Genomic DNA, 22905 nt, shown 5'->3' on the forward strand with positions numbered 1-22905 from the left:
TGTTGCCATCCCTTCATCCACCGTTTACTGAAGAGCCAGCTCGGGTTGGCATAGACGTAGGGACAAGTCTTACAGGAGTGGCCCAGTAGACCTGTCACAGTTCTCACACGGAGTGCTCCCTGGTGGTCAGCGATGATTGGCCCCAACGAGTGCAGGGAGGTAGTGCATCCCAGTGACAACTTCCCGAACTTGGGACCAGGGAAGTTTTCCCTTAGCAGAGATGTGAAGGAAGAGGGACTAGCATGGCAGGAAAAGGGGGCAGGAGAGGAAACTGGATGGAAAAAGTAAGGAGCACAGAATAGCTGAAAGTGAAGGAGACAGGTATGGCTAGGAGAAAGAGGGGCAAAAAGAAACTGGGAGAAAAGGCAGGGCCTGGCTCTGGTGGAACCTTGTGGGTTATATCACAGACATCATTTTGTAGAGTTCTGTTGCTCCTAGGGTCGTGGTAAGCCCTGGATAAGCAAACGATGAAGCAAATCATTTATAACCTGTGGCATGCATGCGATAAAACCAAAGCATTCCTTTATTATTGTTAGAACTAGAAGGAATCATGGAAATATTGTCTCCTCTTATCCCCCCCGCCCACTTTGCAGGTGAGGAAACTGAGGCTTAGAGAGTTAAAAGTGACTCAAGCAAGGTAACCATTCTTACGAGGCAGGGACAGGATCTGAGGACCCTCGGCTTCATGCACTTTCCATACCATTGTCTTTCATCGGGAATGAAGTGGGAATTCAGTCAGGCACAAATCATTCCATCTCCATGACCACCGCTATGTCCTGGTTTTGGCTGGGGCATGGGTTGCTTTTATTCCCTCTTTCACTTGAAAAGAAGTCCTCTGCCACCTTCACGAATGACCTGAGAAGAACCAGACAAAAGACCAGGAGGCCACAAGGCTGGAGTGAACTTCCACACTCCGTTCTATCTCCCTCCCAGCTGTGAGGAGAACTGTGGACCAGCGAATGCCATTGAAGACGTCATGCTCAAAGTCACCGTGGCGGATGACTCGTCAGTGGCCATGTTCAACTGGGACTCAGAGGACACCTCTCTGGGGAAGGTGAGGACACTGGCAGCCACTCCTGCTTTGGCTGACTGTCAGACCCCATGTCACATGCCCAGGACTGAGCTGGGGGTGGAGGGACGGGGTGGTGGTTCTCCCCAAAGGAAAACCAGGGCATTGGTCAGAAGGGAGAACGGACACAAGGGAGCAGAAGCAATGGGGAAACATCACAGCAGATGCTGCGGGGGTCCCAGCCCAGTCCCTCTGCCCAGGCTGACACACCTGTCCCAGCCGCTGTGGAGATGCCTGCTGGCTGGTCACCGATGGAGGCGGGGGTCTAATGGCCCAGCCCCCTGCCTCTGAGTAAGAGAACTTCTGCGGGACAGCTCACGCTCCCTGTGGGATCAGGCTGAGGCTGGCTGGACACCTCCTGAAACCACTTCTCTGCCCTCCTCTGCTTCCCCCTCCGCTCTGGTTTTCCCAGGAGCCCCCCTCAGTAAATGACCTGCATATGAATCCCAGTCTGGGGGTGTCCTTCAAGGGAACCTGATCTCAGACAAACACCTACACCGGGCTGGAAATTGGGTATTTGGGCTGACTCGGGGAAGCGGGTGGTGTCTTTGCTCGAAGGCCCCTGGGGTGAGAAGCCACTGCCCTGCTAAGTCCGGGAGCCTGGCTGAAGCCTCAGGGGCTCCGGGTGCTCCTCTCTTTCAGGCTGAGCCTCTCCCGGCTGCCTGCAGATTCCGGGGATTTTGGCTGAGTGCTTTAACCCTCCCTCAGAGCAACTCCTCCACACTGCAGCAGAACAGCTCCTTCTTGCAGACCTGGGGCCAGGCCACCCGGATCAGAGCCACAGGTATGCAGGCCCCCACTCAGTTTCTTGTCATGGGTCCCATCTGCCACAGAAAGTGAACCAAGACAAACCCAGAAGCCCTGAAATGTGGGACTTCAGTGCAGGGTCGGGGGCCAGACGCAGGCTCTGGTGTTCATCCCATTGCCACCACTTTCTAGCTGGGAGGCGAGGCACTTAAACTCTCTGCACCTCAGTTTCCTGCCTCTGAATTGCATTATGCAGGGTGGAGGAGACAGATTGTTCTGGGGTGGTGCAGTCCGCATGTCCTGCCAGAAGATTCTCACTTTAAACAAGCCCAGTGCAGTAGGAAATGTAGATTCTCAAAACAACAAATGATGGGTGATTATTCTTTTGGGATGGATTCATTTGACTCAGTTTTTCTCAAAGTGGCCCACAGACCTCCCACACTGGGACAACCTGAGGTACTAGTTCAAAATGAACACTCTGAGGTTTGCCCGAACCTTCTGGATTAGGTCTACACTAATCATTTTTTAAAAAGAATTTTTTATTTGTTTGACAGAGGGAGAGACACAGCCAGAGAGGGAACAAACGCAGGGCATAGTCAGAGAGGGAGAAGCAGACTTCCCGCTGAGCAGGGAGCCTGACGCTGGTATGCAGGGCTTGAGGGTCATGGCCCGAGCCAAAGGCAGATGCTTAATGACTGAGCCACCCAAGTACCCCTACACTAATCATTTTTATTGGTCAAAATTCTCTTTATGCCCAGCTCTTCCAGGTATATACTCTTTTTGAAATACCAGTGATGTAGGATGCTGGTGCAGGTGGAGGCCTGGAAAAAGCAAGGCTTTGGGCAGGATCAGCCTGTTTCTAGATTCTGGGCATGGCCCTTCTGAGTTCAGTGACCTTGAGCAAGTCATTTTGTTTCCCAAACACTTCCTCCTCACCAAAGCTGTGAGGAAGCTACTAATATTAGCCCTTTTGAGGTGCCTGGGTGGCTCGGTCATTAAGCGTCTGGCTTCGGCTAAGGTCATGATCGCAGGATCCTGTGATCGAACCTCACATCAGGATCCCTGCTCAGCAGGAAGCCTGCTTCTCCCTCTCCCACTTCCCTTGCTTTTATTTCCTCCCTTGCTATGTCTCTGTCAAATAAATACATAAAATCTTTTAAAAATATCAGTCCTGTTTTACAGATGAAGGACTGACTCTCAAAATGTGAGGCCCCAGGATACCCTGCATCAGGGAGAGCTGTGAGATATGCAGATTTCTGGGCCTCAGCCCAGAACCTCCAGAGAGGTCTGAGGCTCAGGGTCAGGACACGGGCCTGGGACTCTGCATGCTTAACAAGCTCCCAGGGCAATCCTGAAGCCTGGTGGTCTGTGTGACCCACAGAACCCCTCAAGCACCCTCCGTCTTCACTCCGCAGCAGTAACCGGGCATGCCCACGGAGAGGACACCCATATGATCAGCTCTCTGCCTCCCCCTGCGGTGCCCACGTGCACCATCACCCCGGAGGAGGGTACCATTCTGACGAGCTTCACCATCTTCTGCAATACATCCTCGGCTCTGGGTCCCCTGGAGTACTGCTTCTGCCTGGAGTCAGGTACCGGCCGAGGGCCCTTGCTCTCCCTTCAGCTGCTAGGCTCCATTTCTCCTAGAACAGGGAGCTGCAAAAAGTGTGTTCCATGTGTGAGAGAGGTTTGGAGAATAAAGAAGCCCCTACACCTTAATCCCAGCCCCAGGCACACTGACCCAGCCACACACCTGCAGGGAGGGGATGCTATTTTTAAGGTCTCCTCCTCCCCTCTTCCTCTTCCTCCTCCTCTTTGGAATTTGGCTTATTACCTTTAATTTTTTTTTTAAGCCTGTAAAGAGGGAAACATTTTTTGAAAATTTTTATGGATTCCAGTAAACTTATTCCAAAGTCCTAGCAGCATATGATTACCTAGGGAGGCCAGTGGATCAGTATAGGTGGCTGTCTTCTCTTTGAAAGCATGGAGTCCCTGAGTGCCTGCCATGCCTTCATGAGCTGTGGGTTTTGTTTCCTTGTCATCAGGCTCTACCTCGGTGGGTTTCCAGTCTCCCTGGGGCCTGGGAATGCCCCCCGTAACTGTTCAGTTTCCATTTACCAGGTTCCTGTCTACACTGTGGCCCTGAGCCTGCCCTCCCGTCAGTTTATTTGCCACTTGGGAAAGTCAACAATGACTTCATGCTGACAGTGGTCATTTCTGTCTCCAGTCTCGCAGGGGACAAAGAGCAGGCCCACGCAGTGGTGAAGGTGGGTGGTGGCAGCCTTTTGTTTCTTCACTGAGAAAACTTGTTGACCCAACTTAACCTCACCAAGTTGGTGGCCGGATTGAAGAGAGCCAAGGGCATGACCAGATGAGTCACTGATTCATTCCTTCCTTCAGCTAGTATTTTCAGAGCACCTGCTATGTACCAGGCCCTGCGGACACAGCTGTGAACAAAACAGACATGGTCTCTACCTTTGCAGATCCTACATCTCAGTGGCCAGAACAGGGGTAGGGCCCTGGATCAGACAGGCCAGTACCATCAGAGTCTAGAGGAAGGAGGACTCGAATCGGCCATAAAGGGTACAAGGCTGAGGCTGGATAAAATCAGGGTAAATTTGAAGGGTGAGGGGCCAGGTAGAACAGGAAGGGATTGGGGGCACGATGAGGTACGTGGCGAGGGTAGAGCAGTGCCTTGCCCAAGGCTTGCTTTCAGTGGCTGTTGGCTGCCTGCCTCCAGTGGGCCCAGCTGCCCTCAGCCTCAGGAGAGACTCCGCACCAGGTACAAAGCCTTTCAGTCTTGCTCTGGTTTGCCTCGAGAGACTGACTTCAGGCTCCAGGTTTTGGAACAAGAACTGGTGAGCTGAGGTCTTCCGTGCACTGAGTGTGCTTCTGGTTTCCCTGTTAGGTGGGACTTGGAGACACCCGTGTTGAGAACGTGGCATTCCAGGCTGCAGTGCTGGAGAACATCACCGCCACTCTGCAAAGCGAGCGGGACCCTGAGCGGCTCTTCCAGCTGGCCAGAGCCGTGTCATCCATGCTAGACCAGGAGTGCCAGGGGCAGGGCTGCAGACGGCTGCTGAACACGGACATCAGACAGAAGGTGCTCAAGATTGGCCTCTTGCATGCTGTCCACTGGGCCCCGGGGTCTGTACACAGCCATTCAGGGTGAGGAGTGGAATTCACAGAGCTGGGAAGCCTCGGTATCTGCCGAGTTGATGCCTGTTGACATCAGCTCCCTCTCTGCTCCTTTCTCAGTAAGTGACCTAAAATGATGGAAACCTGCTTGCCCTGCTCTGCCTCATGGAGTCAAAGGCTTCTATGGCAGGGGAGAATTTAAGAGTATTGCTCCAGGCCTTCCTGTCAAAGATGACAAATCCGAGGCTAGAGGAGAAATGTGGCCTGGCCTCACTCATATTGTTAATGGTCTGGAGTTAGACCCTGAAGGTCGTCTCACCTCTGCCACTCGCCATCTGTACTGTCATGGGCTGGTGAATGAACTTCTCTAAGCCTTCATTTCCCCATCTGGAAAATGGGGATAATAAATAGTATTTTTCCTCATAAGGTTAGGTCAAGCCATTTGAAATTACTGACATTCAGCCAGTTTTAATCCACAGAGTGGCCATCTCATGTGTTATAAGCTGACAGGACAAACAGCTATTGCAGAGCGGATGATGATTTCCACTCCTGGTATCTGCTGTATGAAGATGTGTGGGTGCAGGTGTACACATGTGTGCGCGTGCGTGCACACACACACACACACACACACAGCATCACATATACCTGCTGTGCATGGAGAAGAAAAGAAAGACTTCTCTGGTCCCCTGAAGGGCTGGCATGAAAGTACTTAGCATGGTGCAGGACATGTGGGAAGTACTTAATACAAAGAAGTGGTGACTGTCATAGTAATTACTTAGAGATAAATAACTGACATTTACTGAGCACCTACTATATCCTGCCAGCCCCAAGAGCTTCAGGGACATAAATTCTCACTAAAACCCTACAGGGTAAATGGTGAGATCCCCATCTAGTTAAAGAGGAAACAGAGCGAAGAGAATTTTAAAAGTCTGCGCAGGCCAACATTTCTAAGAGGGTGGTGAAGATGAGGTTCTGACCCAGATTGGCTCTTCCCCTGTCCACCTCCTGCCCTCCTACACCTCTCACACCTACCCTTGTTTTACATTAGCCCCTCTGTACACCCCCACACATTCCTGGTTCTCAGTCTGGGTTGCATTCACTCTGAACATTACCTATGGCAGACTTCCTTTTGGATGTCCTGTGGTCCCTGAGCCTACAGATTATGCAGCCTGACCCAAGGTCTCCTCATGAAATACTGGGGTCCTGGCAGGAGGCAGGTATAAAGTTCTAATGGAAGGACTAAGAAGAATTAAAGAAGGGCTCTGTTGATAAAAATTGGAGTTCAGCCTGAAGTGACCAGAATCTGGAGGGGGCAACTGCATGGTAGGGGTTCCCTGGTGGAAACAATGGCTTCTGAAGAATGAGGCAGTTGACCCACCAGTGGCCCAGGCACCAGGAGAACAGCTTCTAGCTCTCTCTCTTGCTGCCATCTCATGTCCCACTGAATGAGCCCACTAGCCAGAGAGGCAGGAGCCAGTGGCATTTCCACAGAAGTTGCCTCCAGGACAGTGATGGAGGGAGGGAGGGAAGAACTGCAGAGGCAAACACAATTTCTCCTACCAGAACTTTCTGACCAGAGTCCCTTCATATACTGGCCTATTCTCTCCTCCAACAAAGCCAGAGCCTGTTTGCACCCTGAGCTAACAGCGGACACACCCAAATTCTGCAGATGCCAGGAAGGGTGGTCAGACAGGTAGGCTGAGTGAGCTGTGAGGAGCAGGCCAGGAGAGGGGGACGGGTCACTCGGATCTATGCTGTGCCAAATGGTCGCCACTCACCACATCTAGGAACTTACATCTGAATTAAACATTAAACATTAAATTGAAATAAAGTTTAAAATTCAGTTCTCCAGTTGCACTGGCCACATTTCATGGGCTCAAAAGTCACATGTGATGAGTGGACAGTGCAGAGATAGGACCCTTTCGTCGCTGGGGAAAGTCCTCCCTGGCAGTGCTGAAATTATATTCTTGTTTTTCTCTGCGGCTGCCAAGGCCAGCCCCCAGCCAGCCCTTCTTAGGGCTCTGTGGCTCAGAAAGCACGGTCCCCAGAAGCCTCTATACTCCTCTCCATCTTCAAAGCCAGCAGCTCAGCATCTTCAGATCCTTCCCCCATTCCCTCTGCCTCTCTCCAATGTCTCCTCCCTCCCCTCCTCCAACTTACCCTCCTCACTTCCCTTCCCTTCCTCCTCCAGCCTCTTCTTCACCTCTGCCTCCATCCACTCATCTTCTCTGACTCTGATCATCCTACTTCCCTCTTACAAAAGACCCCTGTGGTTACATTGGTCCCACCTGGTTCATCCAGATCCACTCCCATCTCAGAACCCTTAACTTAATTAAAATTCCAAAAGAGGGGCACTTAGCTAGCTCAGTAGGAGGAGCATGCGACTCTTGATCTCAGAGTCATGAGTTCAAGCCCCACGTTTCAGGGTAGAGAGTACATAAAAAAACAAAACAAAACAAAACAATTTGATAAAGTGTCTTTTGCCCTATGAGGTGACTGACATACTGGTGTGTTTCAGGGATTAGGATGTGGACATCTTTGGGAGGCCATTACTCTGCACACCACACATCCTATGAAGCAAACAGAGGTCTCTTGGCTTTGGAAAACCCCAGATGAGCCTGGTCCTTTGCCCTGACTCCAGATCTTTCTGAAATGGTTTCATCAAGCCACTGGAATTACATTTCCTCTCGCCATCTTCCTCCCCCTGCATCAAGGTCAGAGAGCATGTGCTGGGTTCACTGTCTGCGGTCACTGCCACTCTGGGGGACATACAGAGGATACAAAGCTTGGCCCAGGTGCTGAGAGAGGTGACCCACCCCAGTAAGGAGCTCACGCCCAAGGCCCAGGTAAGTGAGGCCCATCTGCTGTCTCAGGCCAAGTCAGGCAACACACTCCTCCTCAGCGGGTAAGTGACAACTCATCCCAGGTCGAAGGTCCCTCAGTCACAGGGTCAGTGAGGCTTCCACCTTCTTGTTTCTAAGGGTCCTGCATGGGTGGTGCCAAGGGAGGGATGATGTCCTCCTGCAGCCCCTGTATCTCATTCTGGATGTCATAGCCCCTGTACTCAGACACCCCACTCCCTCACCTGCCAGTGGCACCTCAAGGGAGTAGCTGAATGACATTTAAGTGTGTGCCCAGATGCCGCTGCTAACCTGCCCATGTTCCCCATTTCATACGTACCCATGTTCCCCAGTACATATCAGACTGATGTCCAGCTGCCAGGTCCTGCCTTTCTTTCTTCTATGACCCTGACTCACCAGTCACTCTGCCAGTCCACATCTTAAACTCGTGGCTCAGGCTCAGCTTCTTGGAGGACTCAAATTAAATCACCATGCTCCCAGTGTTATTGTAGCTAAAGGTTAAAAAAAAGAAGCCCTAGGTCAGTAATAGGGGAGACCGTACCCTGGCTCTGTCCTTCCTCCTGTCAGGAGGTTGTGCCTCTCGGAGTCTCCATCCTGAGGCCGGCCAGGCTGACCTTTATTTCTGGGGCCGTGATGCTGTTAATGTCACACTTGCCACTGACACACCCATTTGCTCATCCATCCATTCCACGTGCATACATCTATTCAGTGCCTGTGTACACCCATTCCTCCACCCTGCCGTTTACTTGTCCGTGCATGAATTTACTCATTCGCTCAACAAATGCTTCCTGAATGCCTAGTATATACCAGGTACTGGGCACAAAGTGTACATCAAGAATTCAGCAAGTATATGCTGAGTGCTGTGAAGTGTGTAAGCCTGACAACTCACAGACCTGTACCCCTGAGGCAAATAATACATTATATGTTAATAAAAATCATTAATAAGAAAAAGTTTTTAAAAGTCTCATTATAAAAAAGAATGCCTGGGGGCACCTGGGTGGCTCAGTGGGTTAAAACCTCTGCTTTAGGCTCAGGTCATGATCCCAGGGTCCTGGGATCAAGCCCTGCATCGGGCTCTCTGCTCCACGGGGAGCCTGCTTCCTCCTCTCTCTTTGCCTGCCTCTCTGCCTGCTTGTGATCTCTGTCTGTTGAATAAATAAATTAAATCTTAAAAAAAAAAAAAAAAGGAATGCCTATAAAGCAGATCCCAATGAAAATATTTCTTCTAGTTAAAAAAAAAAATTCAGCAAGTAACTCAGACATAGTCTTTGCCCTCACGGCACTTTCAGGGTATTGGGGCAGCAAGACTTTACACAGTTTCATAAATACAGACAGAATTACAAAACTGGAATAAGTGTCTTGTCCATCCATCCTTCCGTCTATCCATCTACCACCCTCCCCATCCACACACCCACCCCCCCATCCACACACCCACCCACCCATCCATCCATCCATCCATCCATCCATCCATCCATCCTTCCACCCATCTCCTCAGTTCGTGAATGTTTACTGCTATGTGCTAGGCATTGTGCAGGGCACTCTGGAAAGCCTCCGAGATGGACGAGGCTACCCTCCTGGAGGAACTTAGCACATTGTAGGGAAGGAGAACCTGACCTCAAGTCAGTGACACAGGCAGCCTGTGCAATGGGCCCAGATTTCCCCTTGTCTCCCCACCTTGCTCCCCTCTCTTGCAGCCCTTGTCCTTTGAATGGTGCAGGGGATGGTCTATCAGGCAGGAGCTCATGCTGCCTTTCCTTCTCCTTTGGGTGAACCCAGCGGGAGGCCATCTGGGCTCTGCAGCATGCCAGTGAAGCCCTGTTGGCAGTGAGTTCCAAGGTCCAGCCTGAAGACCAGAGGCGCCAGGTGGCCACCAATGACCTGTTTCAGGCTGTGGGTAGTGTGCTGGAAGCCTCCCTGAGGGAGGGACCAGAAGAGCCTGCAGAGGCCAAGGGCAGCCAGGTAGGTGTCTCAGCCCAGAGGCGGATGACATGCCCACATGCTCCCCAGCTACCATATGCCCAGCTCACACCAGCCTTTCTAGATGGATCTTTCTCCTCATCTTGCAGATAAGGAAACTGAGGCTCAGAGGTTAAAGTTCTCTTGGGGAGCTGGAAGAAAATTTACAGAGACTAGAGCTTCTGGGAGGCAGAGCAAAGGCTTTGGAGTGAGGCAGCCTAACTTCTCATCCTGCCTCCATCGCTTTCAAACCTTGAGACTTGGGCAGGGTACATAACTTCCTCAGTCTCACCCCTTATCTGTAAATCCACGCATTCCACCTCATCCCAGATAAGCTGCCAACTGGAGAGATCATAGGCCTAGCCCACAGAGAATGTTTTTAGAAGAGAGGCAGCCCACAGAGTGAGAACAGATGAGGCACAGTCTCGTGCAGCCCCAGCACTCCTCATGGGGTGCGGGGGGGAGGGCCTCCTAGGACGGCATCATGATGGAGCAGGACAACCTTTTCTTGCTGCTCCAGAGTCCTTTAGCACGTGGGGAACACACACACACAGTCACACTCACACACTTAAACCCATGCACTCACACATATCCATAGACACCAACACATTCACTCACACACACACCCTTGCAAGCTTTCACTTACACTCCCACACATGCCCTGAAGCACACAGTCTTGCACACACTCACAGAGATGCCCATTTATGCTCATACCTTCACCATGGCCACACAGCTACACACCCACGCACAGACTCTCACATATGGTCACAGTCACATACAAAAGCTCATACACTCATTTATGTTCGAGCACTTACACTCACATACACCCTCAAGCCCACATTCACATTAAGACCCACAATCACACACTTAAAACACACAGATACTCACCTACACAAGATTCCTTATTTTCACAGGTCACCCTCAAACACGCACATACTCACATTCACTCAGTAACACACACATAATCCATGCGGACATCCAGCCCTTCTCAGACACTCATACCAGCCTTGGCTTTGGCGAGGCCGCAGCCTCATCTGGGGGTTTGGGTGTAGTGAGGAGCAGTCCAAGCCTGGGTGACCCTTGAAATGGCTCTGCCTGAGGTTTTCTATCTGCCACAAATAAGACCTGGCCTGTGGGTGGCTGTCAGGGCCAAAGAGAGCAGCACAGAGGCACACAGTGGGATAGCTCAGCGCAGACTTGGGAGCCAGAGGCCTGGTTGCCCGTGAGTCCTGGAACTTGCCTTTAACAACATGTGACCTCCGCAAGTCACTTAACCTTTGTGTGACTTTGTTTTCCCATCTGCCAAATGGGTATAGTGATAGCACTCACCTCCCCGAGTTGTTCTGAGGATGAAAAGGGATTCACATTCCAAAAGGGGGTAGAACCTTCATAAATGCTTATTTTTCACTCCCCACAGAGCCTGGCACTCAGTAAACAGCAGTGCTGTCCCTTCCTCTCTCCTCTTCCCTGTCCCTGTCTCTGCTGAAGGTCCCACACTAACATGGTGACAGTAAACAAAGGTGGCATACAGAGACAGGTCTCCAGCAGTATCTCCTGCTTTCTTTTCCAGATGGCCTCCGCGCCCCAGCTGCTCAGAGTTGTGGAGCATGTGCAGGATGCCCTCCTTCTGGGGACACTCCCTGGGGGCCTCCCAATCATTCTGGCCAACCCCTCCATCTCCATATACACAAAGAGGTAACCAGCTGCACTGAGGTCCCCAAGAAAGCTTGTCCCCTGAGCTGGCTCGGTCCACACCCACATCCCAAGACCTTGGGATGAGCAGAGCCCAGAAGACCAGCCTTGGACGTGGGAGATGTGAGGGGAGCTGGAAGTGGGAGGGCTTTTCACTGAGAGAAGGTCTGGGTGTTTGCACAGCGTAGGAAGGGAGCTGGTGAGTGCCAAGTCCCATCTTGGAGCCACCCACGAATCCTGAAAGATGGGTCATGTTGGAGCCATGCAGGGAGGGAGGCCGAATGAAGGGGGCCTGCCCACTTTTAACTACGTTCCCGGTGCACCTGGCCAAGCCCATTGTTCCACAGAGCTGCGGGGATTCAAGATGCTCTGGCCTTGGCAATCCTTTACAGAGTTCCTGTCTCTCACTATGCCCTCCAGAACCTGAGGACACTCCCACCCGCATGCCTCCACCTGATAAGCAGGGGCAGGCAGTCCCGGGACCCCTGCAGTGAGCACCTTCTATGATGCCTTGTACCAGGATTACCCTCCTGGGGGCCAGGGACAGTTTCCCAAAGCAGCATTCTGATCAGAGCTAGGGTCTAAGACAGGTCCCCAATCTAATCAGATGTACAAAGGCCAGCGAAGGCCAGAGAAGATGGGTCTAGAAGCCCATGACGTCAGAATCAAGTAGGTAGAGGGGATAAGCCTGGAGAAATGTCCACATCAAAGTTCATTTATTCATCCAACAAAGTACGTGGTGACCACCATTACACGCCAGCTGCTCTTCTGGGCATTGGGGGCGCAGCAGTAAACAAAGCTGGCTAACGCCCTGTCCTCATAGAGCCTCCAACCTGGTGCTGGGGGCGTCAGCTGCCTCTCCTGCGGCTCCTACTGACGCAAACACGCAGAACCATCTAAGGGGACTGAAACAGAGCCACCCACTCCGATAGCAATGCCAGGGTTCCCTGCAGTGCAGGAGATTTTCCTCTGACACTGGCTTTCTTCTCTCTCTCGGCAACTCTGTTCTCACCCTGTGGTCAGAATACAGCCCAGGAGTTGGCGAGGCTCCTCTGTGCACACTGCGGCTGCCAGCTCTGCAACCTTTATCCTGCCTGCTGCCTCCTACCTTGGCTCCATGGAGGACAGCCCAGAGCCTGTGGACATCAGGGTAACAACAGTAATAACCTCTTTGGGAGCAGCCCTCTACAGCTAACATGGCACTTTCACACGAGTCTGCTCAGTTTTGATAACAACACTGTCCGCTCCATAGTATTACTATACCCATTTTACAGATGAGGTTGTGACTGACTCACCCAAGGCCACAAGCAAAGTGACAGAGCTGGGATGCAGATTCAGGCCTTCGGATACCCAAGTCCATCCTTCTTCCACTGCATTGTGGAATTTCTCCAGGAGACTTGGTTCAATTAGTTACTGGAAATAAAGCTCTTCAGACCTCATTCCATAAGCAGGAAATGGAAAACCCAGTGCTCCTTTCGCTCCCAAGTGAGGGCACATCTAACTGTGATCCTTGAGCCCCAGGGAAGGCAGATGAGTATCTCTCTCCTAGGAAATTGTTGCCTTTGCCAAGAAGAAAGGGTTGGAGAACTTCATGGTCCATTGGCTGCACAGCTCTATAGGTCTAAGTGGGTCCTCAGCCCTGGAGGGCAGACACACACCAGGAAGGCCAGACACAGCTAACAGCAGTGTCCCTCACTCACCCCACTGGGTCACTTATCTGTCCTATCTTAGGAAACCTTATCGTTCACATAAGGACGCTTTCACCTTCCAGCCCCTGGGGGCCTTGGCCAGCACTCCTTGTTCTTGGTTTCAGGTGATGAGTTTCCCAAAGAGCCCCTTCCTGGCCCAGAGTCACTTTGATGTCAGTGGAACTGTTGGTGGCCTCTGCCTGACCAGCCCTAGTGGACATCTCATACCCATGAAGAATCTGTCGGAGAATATCGAGGTAGAAGTTGGGGGTGCTGTCAGAAGTCCATGTCACTTCTGTCTTCTTCTTCAATTTGGTGGGGACCAGAAGTTGATTAAAGAGGAGAATCATTAAGAATAGTCATGATGCTATGTGACACACTGTATGTTAACTTAAAGCTATAAATGTATATCATTGTCAATCTTGGGGTGTACGATCGAAACATTTCTTTAAATCTGTTGATTGGAATTTTAATCATCTTCATTATAGAAACCACCCTTAAAAGGCAGCCTCTAAAATGCCAGACTTTCTTTAAAATGAAGCAAAAACATAAAGCACACCATGGTGCAACAGGAGTTCAATTCTTTTGAGATTTTAGTGAGTTTTTTAATCTTCCAGTTTCCTCACCAATGACCACTAACGATGTTTAGGGATTCATCTTTCCTATGTCTTCTCAAAGCATTCGATTTAAGTTCTTATGCAAATAATTCTCTTCACACTACTAATCTGCCCCTCTATGTCACTCTGTGAAATGTATCTAAAACTGACCTTTACAAGCACAAGTACAACGGACAAAAGCAGCTTTGGGATCAAACTCAAGTGCTTGTTGGTGAGCGCACACCTCAGCCAGCAGGTGACAGCCGCCATGGGCTGGGTTCCCTGGAAGCAGGTGCTGAGGAAGAGCTTGGGGTGCCAGACGTTTGCTAGAAACGGTAAACAATACTGGCTGTGAAGAGGCGGGAAGGACAGCAGGACTGGGCAGAAGAAGAGGTCAGATTGCAATCCAGACCTCACAAAGACCCGGTCAACCCAGAGGGGAGCGCTGGAGTGACTATGAGCTATCAGGCCTGTATTAATCGGCCTTTTTATTTTTTGTAACTTTTGATATTCTGGTATCTTAAAAATCTTGCTGCTAAGAAAGAAACTGGCCCCTACTAAGGCCAGCCATCCTTTCAGATAGCAAAGGGCTTTGCCAGGGCATGCCTTTCATATGCAGACTAACCAATCCCAAGTCCATACCCTCAACCATCCCCTTTATCTGACTCTCACACACCAAGGCAACATTTCCCATCCTAAACCATCCTGAGGCCATGTTACAAGTGACCAGAGACCATCCCTATAGTCCCAACACTGCCAAAATTATTCAAATAGGTTTACTCTTCCCTGCCTTGCCTTTCCCATGGAGAACACAATAACAGCCCTGACCTGAGCATTCCCCTGGGCCTGCTCCTGCCCCCTCACCAGGTACTTCTCCTCTGGCCCTGCATGGCATGGTGGTCTCCTCCTCTCAGGAAACGTAAGTAATAAATTCTTCTTTCAATGGCACTGGCCTCTCCATGTCGTCACTCAGACATCTCCATAAATTTAAATCCCACAGGTACAAATGAGAAAAGTGTCCCAAAGCAGGCCAGTATGTCAGGGCCTTGTACCTTCTTCTTGACCACTGGCTACAGGTGGCTCCAGAGAGGGTGTGCCCCAGACAAGCTAGGTCTCTTCTGCCAGGGCTGACTCTTAAGGAACTGCCAGCTGGAGCTTGTCTGTTGGCCACACTCCCTGTGACTGTGTAGCAGGTCCTTCCTAGAAAGGGAAGCAGGGTGGACCTGCCCATGTCTAACACAGAAGGCCACCAGAAGTAAACAGTGCACAGTAGGCATCAATCAGTCTATTTTAAAAAGGGAACACAGAGTATCAGTTAATCTGGAAAGCTAAATGGAGAATGGTTATGAGAACTTCTAATGTAGGAGTAATAGCAGAACAGCAACAGCTGCTAATTTTTTAGTCTTACTGAGTATCTGGCAGTTGGCTAAGTATTTTGTATGTGATATCATTTTTAATACTGTCAATGAGTGTATGTGTTCTATTCATGACAAGGAAACTGAGGCTCACAGGGGCTTGTTAACTGGCCAGATGTCTTAGGGCCCACATAGGACAGAGCTGAGATCCCAACAGAGCTCTCTGCCTCTGGGGCCTGTGCTTCTAACTAACACTTTACTTGCTTGGCGCTGTCATCAACACAACCGCTAGTTCACAAAGCACCTTTGAGCAAACTCGAAGTCTCCCCTCTTTCTGCGGATGCAGGCCCAAGCCATGTACATAGCATGGTAGGTGAATAACAGCACCTCCAAGGATGTCCATATTCTCATCTCTGAGCCCATGGATTTGCCACCTGACATGGCCAAAAGGACTTTGCAGGTGTGATTAAGGATCTTGAGATAGATGATCCTGGATGATCTAGGCAGGGCCAATGTCATCATGGGTGCTCACAAGAGACAGACAGAGGGAGAGTTAACTACAGATGAGAAAAGGCCGATCTGATGACAAAAGCAAGAGGTTGGGTGATGTGAGGAGGGGCCATGAGCCAAAGGACATGGGCGCCCCCAGAGGCTAGAAAAGGCAAGGAAGGGATTCTTCCCTAGAACGTCCAGACAGCATAAGCCTGCCAACATTCAGCCCTGTGAAACTGATTTTGGACTTCCAGCCTCCAGAACTGTAAGAAAGCAAATCAGTGGTGTTGTATGCCACCAAATTTGTGGTCATTACTTAAGCAGCCTTGGGAAACTGACAAAAATGAGCACAGCACAGAGTAGATCTCAGTTCCCCAGGTGCTCGCCCTGCCCTGCTCTGTCCAGCAGCCCTGAAGCTCACTGGCATTCTCAGCCCCGCACACCCCTGATTTGATAGTTTTTGATAACAGATCCTGCTGCCCAGGCTTTCGGAAGGACACGGTGAGCCAACTGTGTTAAACCTGACCAGTCCTGAAGCGTTGTGGGTGAACCTGACTTCAGATGGGGCAGCTTTGGGGATCCAGCTGCACTGGAGACCTGATATCCCACTCATACTCAGCCTGGGCTATGGCTACCTCCCCAATGAGACCAGCTATGATGCCAGAGCGCAACTTCTGCCAGTGGCTACCGCAGGTATTCCAACAACTGGTCCAGCTTCTTGAGCTTCCTGGGGGATGGGGAGAGGGTGACCCCCTTAAAATGTGAGAATCAAAAACCATAGAGAAAAAGAAAAACAATTTGTTACATTCAGTGCTGATATTTTTGGTGTTATTATTACTGCTACTATTGTCATCATTATGATTTTTTGGGCAACATTAAGTAAGTGTATACTACATGCCCTGAAGAAACTGACAAGTACTTATAGAACCAACCTCATAATCCTCATTACAATCCTTGGGATGGGCACTATGGACATTTCCTCTTGCCAGATAAGAACAGAGAGGTTAAGTAACTGATACAAAGTCACACAGCCAAGAAGGGGCAGAGTGAGAATTTGAGCTCTCATCTATCTGACTTGGCAGGTGTGCTCTGCACACTGACCTGGGAGTGCCTCCGCTCCTCTGCTCCTCTGCTCCCAAGTCTTGGTGGGGAGAGGGATTTCCTAGGACATTAGAGAGACTGTCAAGATCAGCTTCCCTGGCGGGTCACCTTTGTTTCTCTCTTCCAGGCCATTAGCCCCAGTTGCCATGAGGCTTCAGGTTGATTTGGATCCCTTTTTTTTGCAGATGGGCAGTCCACGTGGATCCTGAACCCAGAGGACCTGCATTTTGGAGAAGGTATCTACTATCTGACCGTGGTCCCCGCGTCTGACCTGGAGCTGACCACTGGCAGGGACCTCACAGTTGGCATTACCACCTTCCTGTCCCACTGTGTGTTCTGGGATGAGGTCCAGGGGACTTGGGACAACTTTGGGTGCCAGGTAAGGAAAGGACACAAAGGAGAAGATACAGCAGCCTTGTTGGGAATGTCCAGCTCATTTAGGGTCCCCTTTCATTGCCTCTGGTGGCATTTTGCACCCCTCCAGCAGTGTCTTTGCCTATGCTCTTCCCTGCGCCCGGAATGCCCCTCCTCCCCAATCTAGTTAACTCCGCCTTCAGATCCTGCCGCAAGAGTCACTCCCTTGAGGAAAGTGTTACCCACTACAAGCTCTCCTGGTACAAACATCCACTCCTCCGTAGCACTAAACACAGCACTAAGCCATTTCATATCTATTCAGGAGGCCACTGAGACCATGTCTGTTCCCTCAGTGCACCGGGAGCCCGACAACTCAGGAACGCTGTGCTTGCCATTGGGAACAAATGACCATTAAACAAATGGAAAAATAACTGGGAATCCCTGCTGACTCTGGGCTTCTGGGGAGCCAGGGTGTCCTCTCCAGGGAACTGAACTCAGAGCTGAGCCCTTTATTCTATGCCAGGTGCTGTGTTCCATGCTTTACTTGCATTACCTCATGAGATCTCCACAATACTCTCTAAGATGGTATAGGTATTCCCATTCTACAGGTGGTAAAACAAAGGCTCAGGAAAGTCAACATATTGACCCCAAATCCCTCGCCTAGCAGGTGGGAGAGTTAGGACTCAAAACCCCAGTCTGTCTGTCTCCGAAGCTCCAGGCACTGTCTTGCCAAGTCCTGGGATAGCATATGGCTCTATTAATTGCGATAAGATTCCTATCTCAGGTCAGCTCAGCTCTACCCATGACATGTCCAGACGTTGGCTTAGAGGCCATCGGAGACCATCTCTGGGGCATTAGTGTTCCTCTTCCCCTTTCCATGCCCTTCAAATACTGTTCTATCCCTGGGGGAAACCTACCCTGCCCAGAAACCTCCTGTTCACTCTTTGATCTCCCACTCTAATGCCACCTACTCAGAGCCTCCAGACACCGGGGGTCTCCCTCTGCTGGACTTCCACAGCACTTCACACTCTCCCCAAGAACAGTAACCTCTGCATCTAGCTGGAATTTATCACACACCTGTCTCCATCTACTAGACCATAAATACCTTCTTCCATTTATTCAAAAAATATTCACATGTCTGAGGCGGTGGCAATATAATGGTTAGAAAAACCAGTGAGCTTCCAGTCTGGCAGGGAGCACAGCCAAGAAGCAAATGGCACACATGATCAAATGATAATGATCACAAGTCATGTAAGAAGGCCCCAGGAGAGCTACAAAAGGGGACTCAGAACTAAGCTCCTTTGGGGTTTGATTCTCTCACAACTTCGGCTTCCTTGTCAACTCTTGCCCTGGCTTCTGTCCACCACACAGAGAGAGTTCTCCAAGGGCCTATTAGAAATGGGTGCATTGACATGTCCGAGAGACAGCGTGTTCCCCATGCTTGCAGTAGAGGCCTTTGTACCTCATTAACAAGACACTGGGTGTGCTGCAACCTTCCAGAGCCTTCACTCCCAGCAGCTGTCTGGTGCCCACGCTGCTGGCCTGGGATGTCCTACAAGGCTGTCCTCGGAGACCCGATGTTCAGAAAGGGGGATGGTGCAGCAGCTGGGGGCATGGGCTCTGCCATCAGACAGACTGGGTCTCATCGCATTTCATCAATACTAGCCAGATGACCTTGGACAAGTCACTGCACCTCTCTCAGCATTCCCATCTGAAAATGGGAATAAAGGGTGGCTACCACTTACAGTTGCGGCAGGGGCTAGACAAGACAGGCAGAGAAAGTAGTTAGTGTAGTGCCTGGCCCACAGTGAGTGCTCAGCATAAAGTGATTGCTATGTTGAACAATCTGAACATAGAGAAGACAAAACTACATATAAAATGGAAATCAAGGAAATAATGAACATGGGATTTGGGTGGTGGCTAGGAGGGGGAAGCATGAGGACAGACTGAGGGAGGACCATTTAGTTTAGGTGTAAGTTATTGTACGTTTCTAGCTTTTGAGTAGATAGGGGGTTTTCAGGCCCTTAATATGTTATTGAAATATACACCTACTAATACTAGCATAAATGAATGTGGGAGCGTGTCATAGACCAAAAGCTATATGAATCCAGTAATGTGTACTTGATGCTCATTATACAGATGAAGATATGGATACAAATATAGATATAGATACATAAAGATCACTGAGGAACCATAAATAAGTAAATGGGATCATCAAGTTTGGGTGGAAAAGCAGCACCAAATTCTCTCAACGGCTGAAGAAAGCTCCTAACCTATTGTCTATAGGAACTTCTCAGAGGGTAAAGGCAGAATTACTGCTTATATATTTTCTCAAAGATACTAAAGGTACCATTACTGTCACAAGAGAATGAGTAGACTAATTCCCAGGGTTCGAGAGACTCTCACGCTGGAAGGGTTGGGAAAGCCCAAAGAGGCAAACATGTGGGCATAAAATGCCTGGTCCCTGGTTCACAGCACTGACTTGGGTTTCTTCTCTGAAACCAGCTCCACCCCTCCAGGTGCGCCAGGTGTTCCCAGAGGCCCCACAGGTGCATGCCAAATGCTGACCAGGAATGGGAAATGGAAAAACAATGAAGCAAATAAGGAACTAAAATCTGTCAATAAACAGCTGGGCATCTGTAGTGCAAAATTTCAAGAGGGTTTCATTCTTGGGGTCACCTAGGACCTCGCCCTAGACACAGCTGGGTGGTATGTGCTGTGATGGGCACATCCCCGGGGCCCCCTGACTCCCCATCTTGTGCAGATGGGTGAGCCTGAGGACAGCTAGAGTGGTACTGCTCAAAGAACGAGCCTAGGATGGGGCCCCTGGTGTGTAGATCTAAGCGGTGAAATTCAGAGAATGCTTTCTTGGTGCTGAGACACGAACTTAGGATTTAAACATCTGTCCTTCCCATTTCTTTACATGATTCCCCCACCCTCAGTTGTGTGTGTGTGTGTGTGTGTGTGTTTTGTGAGATGACCAATCACCCTAGTGTGGCTGACCCTGGGAGCCTCTTAGGACACAGGACTTTCATGTTTAGAAGGAAAGTCCCTGGGGAACTGAGATGATCTGATTACCCCAGAATTCCTCTCAGCATCCAGCCTGTTTCCTGGCCTAGAATTAGCACTTGACATGTCTATCTGCCCAATGGGTAAGCATCAGGCAGAAAACGGAATGACACGTATCGAAGTTGTGATAATGGCTGCTCATGGAGGGTGGGGGGCAGAGGGAACTTCAACTTCATCCATATTAGTTCTTTAAAAGGGTAGAGAAGACTGGCCCACTGAGAATGATGGGTATAAATTGCTACAGATAATATTCTCAGCATTTTAAAATTTTTAGTTAAATAAAAAAGCTCAAGGGAATCCTACAGCTGGTCTTCCCAGTGCCCCCTCACAGCAGTGTCCCCCTCGCCTGGGCTGGAGCATGCCAAAGATATGCCTGCATTCCCACCAGCACCTCTTTGGGGTTGCAGGTGGGGCCACGGACCACCCACTCCCAGACACACTGCCTCTGCAACCACCTCACCTTCTTTGGAAGCACGTTCCTGGTGATGCCCAACGCCATTGACGTCTGCCAGACCGCCGAGCTCTTTGCCACCTTTGAGGACAACCCTGTGGTTGTAACCACCGTGGGCTGCCTCTGCGTGGCCTACGTGCTGGTGGTGATCTGGGCAAGGAGGAAGGACGCCCAGGATCAGGCCAAGGTGAGGCTGCATGACCTTAGAAAGGGGAGGAAGAAGCAGGGTGTTCCCTTCAGAATCTTCGGGGATAGAGGCCAGATGGGGAACCAAAGGGCTAGCAGCAAACCCATGTTTTCCCATGCAAGCCAGTTTGCCAGCCTCAAATGTAAAACGGCATTTCTTTTTTTTTTTTTTAAAGATTATTTATTTATTTATTTATTTGACAGAGAGAGATCACAAGTAGGCAGAGAGGCAGGCAGAGAGAGAGGAGGAAGCAGGCTCCCTGCAGAGCAGAGAGCCTGATGCGGGGCTCGATCCCAGGACCCTGAGATCATGACCTGAGCCGAAGGCAGCGGCTTAATCCACTGAGCCACCCAGGCGCCCCTAAAACGGCATTTCTTATCAAACTGTCCGGAGGATTGTGTTACTGACCATTCATTGAGGTTTTACTATATGCCAGGGATTATCCCATTTAATGCTCCCCCACAGCCCTAAGAAGAAGGTACTGTGTGTTGAGAGTCCCAAGACCATCCTCAAGTTCAATGATTCGCTGGGAGGACTCACAGAATTCAGAAAAGCTGTTATACTCATGATTATGGCTTATTACAGTGAACAATGCAGGTTACACTCAGCAAAGGGAAGGGTCCAGGAGAGATCCAGCAAGAACTTCCAGCTGTACTCTCCCAGTGGAATTGTATGGACAGACATCATTCTCCTAGCAATGGCATGTGACAGGACAGACGAGCTGCAAACAGGGGAAGCTCACCTGAGCCCTGGTGCCCAGGGTTTAAGTGGGGGTCAGTCATATACATTTGGACTGCTCATATGGCTCTGCTTGGTTACTCAGTCTCCAGCAAACCACCGACCATCACCAGCACCACTCAGAAGTCAGACTGTTTCAGCATGGCCCAAAGCCCTCACATTGTTAGCAGAAGACTACTACGTGGTATGGGCCAAGGTATTCAAAGACACACTTATCATGCACGGTATTCTGAGGACATAGAAATTATCTTTCAGGAGCTGCCCAAGAGTCAGGGCTTTCTTTGAAATGCAGAGAGTTTGGACAGCCCAGGCCTTCTGAGACTCCCACCCCCATTTACTGCAGAGGTCCTCTATCTTCCTACAGAGCAAGAGAGACCAAAGACCAGAGAGGACAACTAACTGGTCCAAAGCCACCTCCTTGAAGCCAGAATTCAAACCCAGACCTACCTGATGATAAGACAGGTCTCAGGATAGAAATGAGTTCAAAGAACAAACTGCCAACAACAAAATTCTGATTATTTTTCCAATACAGGCACCAGGTCTGACATTTAGTGAGTAAGCCTTCAATAAAATTTTGTGTGTCTTGAGTAACAGTGTACCTTGTGCTCATCAACAAATGCAAGGATGCACTGTCCCAAAGCTCTGAAACATTCTCCATTTCCTACCCTCCCCCGACACAGCAACACCTCCCAGGATGTTAAGGTGGCATGAATCTTAGTAGTAGTTGCAACATTTATACCACTGTCTTCAATCCACTCAAGGGATTAAACATTCATACTTTAAGTGTCTCACCTGTAGGCTGGATCCCCAAAAGCAGACTCTGCCATGGAGTTGAGCATTCAGCATCCCATTCACAAAGTACTTGGGATCAGCCCCTGGAAAGGGAGGGAAGGACATAGGATGAGTAGAGAGGGAATCTGAACTCCAGAGATGCCCTGAGTTGGGTTAAGATGCCCACGTCTTGATACCACCCAGACACCACATCAATCTGCCATTGTGTGTCAGCCTCTCCAGGAGAGTATAGAGGCGGCTCTTGCGTGCCTGACTTCTGGGGGAACAACCCCTCCATTGGCAGGAGATCTGGGCGGCTCATCACAGAGCCCGCTACAGCCTAGAGAGTCTGGCTTTGTTTTGTTTTGCTGCTAAACCACCCTTAGGTTCACTCCCTTTAGCTTCCCTGGGAGTCCCAATCTGGTCACCCAATCTGGTCCCAAATTCTCTATAAACAGAATTTGTATCATTCACCAGATCAAACATTGAACAAAGTCTCAGCTTAATGCCAAGTTCATTTCCAGTTTGATTATTTTGAGTTTCATTTAATATTAGATGCATTTTGTACTTTTTCAAAAAGTTTTTTTATTTTACTTGTTCTCACCTAATGGAATGAATAAATAATGTACATAATTTTGCT

The 22905-nt window shown here is 50.0% G+C and overlaps 1 protein-coding gene across 1 annotated transcript in view; it reads left to right on the forward strand.

Moving 5' to 3' along the window:
- PKD1L2 (polycystin 1 like 2) overlaps positions 1-22905 on the forward strand; it is a 95916-nt gene that overhangs the window by 38341 nt on the left and 34670 nt on the right. The window contains exons 12-24 of the mRNA XM_045986708.1: positions 934-1054; positions 1712-1853; positions 3232-3408; positions 3938-4083; positions 4725-4919; positions 7669-7800; positions 9592-9774; positions 11342-11466; positions 12487-12613; positions 13277-13408; positions 16065-16287; positions 16881-17074; positions 20526-20756. Coding sequence (XP_045842664.1) covers positions 934-1054; positions 1712-1853; positions 3232-3408; positions 3938-4083; positions 4725-4919; positions 7669-7800; positions 9592-9774; positions 11342-11466; positions 12487-12613; positions 13277-13408; positions 16065-16287; positions 16881-17074; positions 20526-20756 — 2128 coding nt within the window. The remainder of the gene's footprint in view (positions 1-933; positions 1055-1711; positions 1854-3231; positions 3409-3937; positions 4084-4724; positions 4920-7668; positions 7801-9591; positions 9775-11341; positions 11467-12486; positions 12614-13276; positions 13409-16064; positions 16288-16880; positions 17075-20525; positions 20757-22905) is intronic.

Source organism: Meles meles, chromosome 19, assembly GCF_922984935.1.
Source record: "Meles meles chromosome 19, mMelMel3.1 paternal haplotype, whole genome shotgun sequence".
Classification (NCBI taxonomy): domain Eukaryota; kingdom Metazoa; phylum Chordata; class Mammalia; order Carnivora; family Mustelidae; genus Meles; species Meles meles.